Below are 4,199 nucleotides of genomic sequence, written 5' to 3' on the forward strand. Positions count from 1 at the left end.
AAAGAGAAATCCTGTGTGACATGGGGCTTTTCAGGAAACAGGTGTCTCTGTTGTAATATTTCAGAACATTTATCAGTGACACTTCCTTGATTGATGACCATGACTGCTGGTTTTTTTTTGTTTTTTTTTTTTTTTTTGGATTTTGTAGTTATTTAACTTTATATTTTAAAATCTGAGAACTGTAAAAACAGTATTTGTATAAATACCTGAGGACTGTTCAACTGGACACAAAATCTTCACTTGAACAATTTGAGAGATTAAAAGTAGAAATTAGAATCCTGCGCTTATAACACAGAGGGACTAACATAGATAAAACCACTCTTAAGACCATTTATGCTCAGTAAATAGTTGCATTTGTTCATAAATATAAAGGACACTTGGTTTCCCAAAAAGTAAATGTACATTCTGGCCCCTGGCAAACATTTTTCGGCATTTATAACAAATGGCTAACACAATTAGCACCAATTCTCATAGCTTATAAACATTACAACAAATGTTACACTATATAACAATGTAATGAATAAGAAAATAATAATAATGAACATGTTTTACTTGGAATTTCCAATATTTAAAATAAAATCCAAAATGATAAATTCAAGCTAATGTACTTTCCATAGTTTAGTACATTAAATGGCTCAGAAAGCATAATTACTAGAAACATTGCACAGGACAGAGAACTTTCCTGTATAGAAACTGAAGAGTGAGCTGAGAGGTACTAGTGATGGCAAATGATGTGCATATTTTTAAAGAATAAAACATCTCACTATATATAGATTAATCTTTATCTCTAGAAGGGCAAAGTGCCATTTCAAATAAAAAAGGTTTACTTATGAGTAAACTTGAGATATATAATAAAATATTAATGTGAAACAGTTTCATGTGGATATGCACTTTTAAAAATTTGGACATAGGCAGAGGTGTGAACTATAAATGGCTAGTTAAATATCACACCTTAGGCAAAATATTTTAAAAGTTTTAATATAGCATGTATTTAATGGAAAAGCATATAACCAGACTCCACCCAAACCATCCTTATAGTATAAGCTCTATTGCATAAAACCACCATTCTATCTATCTTATAATTTATTTAAAAAAATGATAAGAACACTTTTAAGGTTACTCTTTTTCTTTAAATGGGAATAAATAAACATACAGAGAAATAATAACAAAAGAAAAATAAATTATATGGCTGTTTCTTTTCTGGAAACTGGTAGAATATGACTTGCTATAACAAACATACAATATTTGAGAAAGAGATATTTGCAGTTAAATCTCTAATCTTCTAAGGAAAACTTCTCATAGATTTTATTGGAAAATCTGTCAATTCCTAATACTTTCTCTTTGGATTTAGCTGTTCTGGTTCTATGGATAAACCTTAACCAGAGTCAAAGTTGTTTCTCCTGTTTCTTATATGAAGTATACTTGTAAATGACAAAATGACAACAATAAAAAGATTAAGCACAAACTGCCTATTTGAATACACTAATAATAATTTTTAAGGAAGTAGACTGGACTTTCATGTAGCTGTAAAATTCTGGATATAACAAACTTTTCGAGAAATATTCTACAACACAAAAATTTTTAAGGGCAGCAAAATGGTTTTACACTAAGATGGCATTGGTATCCCCAGAATTAAGCCCAATCTAAATCTACACGAACATTTTCTGAAATGTCAACAATGTGTTTTTCTTTTTTAAGCTTTTCGATGTAGCGGCACAACTTCAGAGCTGTCCCCAGTTTAATCCCCATACACTTTATCATAATATCACTACGGAGTAATAGCAAAGCCTTCCCATCAATTTCGTGTTCCCTGAAGATGTCGACAATGGGGACAAATGTCTGAGGATCTGTCTCTTTCAGAAACAGAATCACTTCCTCTACAGACCAATCTGTAGGGTCTGCGTAGTAGGTGTGTTTTATTAGAACTGAGTCATTTTCAACTGATGAACCTATACCAAAGCCAGCTGGATTGCAGTGATGGGGCAGTATGGCTGAGCTGCTCATTTTCCGACCAAGTTGAGTGAGCCATATCACGGTTGTGTGCTGGATTGAATATGCCTTGGCCCGGCATGTCTGCAGATACTGATGTGGAAGCTGGGGCATCTGAGAGAACATTGGTGGTGGTGTGAGCCCCTGGACTGGCAAAGCCGGGCATGGAAGGGGAGTCCTGCACTGGATCATTGGATGTGTAATATGATGGATATGACTGTGAATAAGAAGGAAATGTTGGTGGAGAGTGGAAAGATGGCAGCGGAGTAGGGGCAGTGTTCTCTGCTTGCTCCTGTTATGGAGGAACTTCAGGAGCGAATGTGGAGGGGAGTGACTGAAATACAACAAAGACACCAGCCTGTTAAACCAAGCACGCCGTTGTCTGGGGACAGTCAGCTGACCTGGCGTCTGCAAGATACTTCCCCATGTGGGAAGGCCACCCTCCCCTCCACACCCCCACTCTTATTAGGGATTTCTGGACCCAAGGGTAGGTAGGATGATGACCACGCCCAGCTTGAAGCAGCTAGAAGAGCAGGAGACCATTGCCCACTGTCCTCTATAAGATTACAAAGGGTCTAAAGTCTGAGGAGGTGGGGAGGATGTTACTTTTTTTATTGTTATAAAAAAATCAATTAGTGAAGTAATTCTAAAATAATGGTAACATAGGAAAGGGAGAAACCGGAGAGATTGCATGCATGACCCATGGACATGGACTGGGAAAGGGAGGGATTTCTAGGGGAGGGGGGTGCTGGGTAGAGGGAGAGCAAAGGGGAAAAAAATGGAACTATTGTGACAATATAATCTATAAAATGTAATTAAAAAAAGAAGAAAATGTTGGACTCTGGCTAAGGCGTGACTCCTTACCATCATAGAGTGTACGAGCAGGGGAATACTGTGACTCGTAATATGTTTCTATAGGGTTGCCCTGGGAATCTGTTGGCCTTACTGGTACAGTTGGGCTATAACTTTGAATATGAGACAATAAAGTGGGACAACTAATATCCTCATCCTCCTTCATTTTCTGCAATTTGACCCTTCTAGAAAGTAGGTAATTATAATGTTTGCATGCATATCCAAGTGGCCTGCGATTTTGCCAGATTAATTTTGCACAAAAATGGTCAATTTTAGAAATCTTCCTATTAATGATCTTACACTTCTCAGCCAGGTTTTCAATAGCACCCTGGATGACCTGGCAACGACTCAGGACATCCACAATCGTTTTTTGTTGCTCTTCGCAGGATGTGTCAGATTGAGCATTTTGCTGATTTCCACATGCAGTATTTAGTTCATATGCATAAAGAATACTGTTCTCATCTTCATAATTAGGTATTTGAGTTCTTTTCACATTGACTTCACTGGAGCAGCTAGACATCTTTGTGCAACAGGAGAAACTCCCCTTCTCTGAGTTGGGCCTTATTATTTTTAAACTCATTGGAGGGTTTATTTGTGAAACTACTTGGTCACCTAGGACTGGTAAACCTTCTACTTCCTGTCAGATCCTGTCACACTGGCCTCCGGAAGACACGTGAACTGACTAACGGTCTCCTGCCTTCTCAAGCGTCGATGACGAAGACCCTTCCAACCACTCGACGCCGCACCGAAATGACCATTACTGTTTTTAAGGGCTCTTATCTACTATCTAAGATATTCATAATGCACGCAGAGCAATAGTAGGCAAGTATAGGGTTGTATACTTGGAATGTCTTGTACTAGAATGACGTGAATTCACTTTGGTTAGGAAAAGCAAAAATTTTATACTCCTGGCCAAAATGTGTAAACTGTAAACAATTTTATTTTATGAATGTAGCATCTGAAAAAATTATTGGTCTGGGCAAGACAGAGCTGAGAAACTTGTCACAGATGCTATATTGCTATAATTATTCATGTTTGGAGCATTTTGTTTACAGAGTGGTATTCTATTAATCACATAAGTACATGAGAATACAAGCTAGGAAATATCAGTGAGTAGGAAAAGGCAATCAGAATTTCTGAGCTAGTTTTGCAGCATCTTAGCTTGTAAATCACTGTTAAGGTGACAATCCCTGGATACACCTACTGCAATATCTGATGGCAATTAATATTTTAAGAGACAAGACTCTCAAATAAGTGGTGACTCTGACTTCAAATTAATTATGAAATTTGTTATAACCACAAAGCCTAGAAGGTCTGCACATGGATGATACCTTTTCAGAACTCGAATGAAAGTGTTA

The 4,199-nt window shown here is 37.2% G+C and overlaps 1 protein-coding gene across 1 annotated transcript; it reads right to left on the reverse strand.

Annotated features, from left to right (window-relative positions):
• Window positions 1–1,632: 1,632 nt before the first annotated feature.
• On the reverse strand, window positions 1,633–3,361 carry LOC150012751 (sex comb on midleg-like protein 1). The gene is made up of 3 exons (XM_090275182.1): window positions 2,936–3,361; window positions 2,035–2,206; window positions 1,633–1,949 (listed from the first exon to the last, which is right to left on the reverse strand). Exons 1-3 carry the CDS (start codon window positions 3,359–3,361, stop codon window positions 1,633–1,635), a joined length of 915 nt encoding a protein of 304 aa, XP_090131308.1.
• Between the last annotated feature and the right edge of the window lie 838 nt (window positions 3,362–4,199).

The sequence above is a fragment of the Furipterus horrens genome, unplaced genomic scaffold (genome assembly GCF_987537825.1).
Source record: "Furipterus horrens unplaced genomic scaffold, mFurHor1.1.pri manual_scaffold_4, whole genome shotgun sequence".
Classification (NCBI taxonomy): Eukaryota; Metazoa; Chordata; class Mammalia; order Chiroptera; family Furipteridae; genus Furipterus; species Furipterus horrens.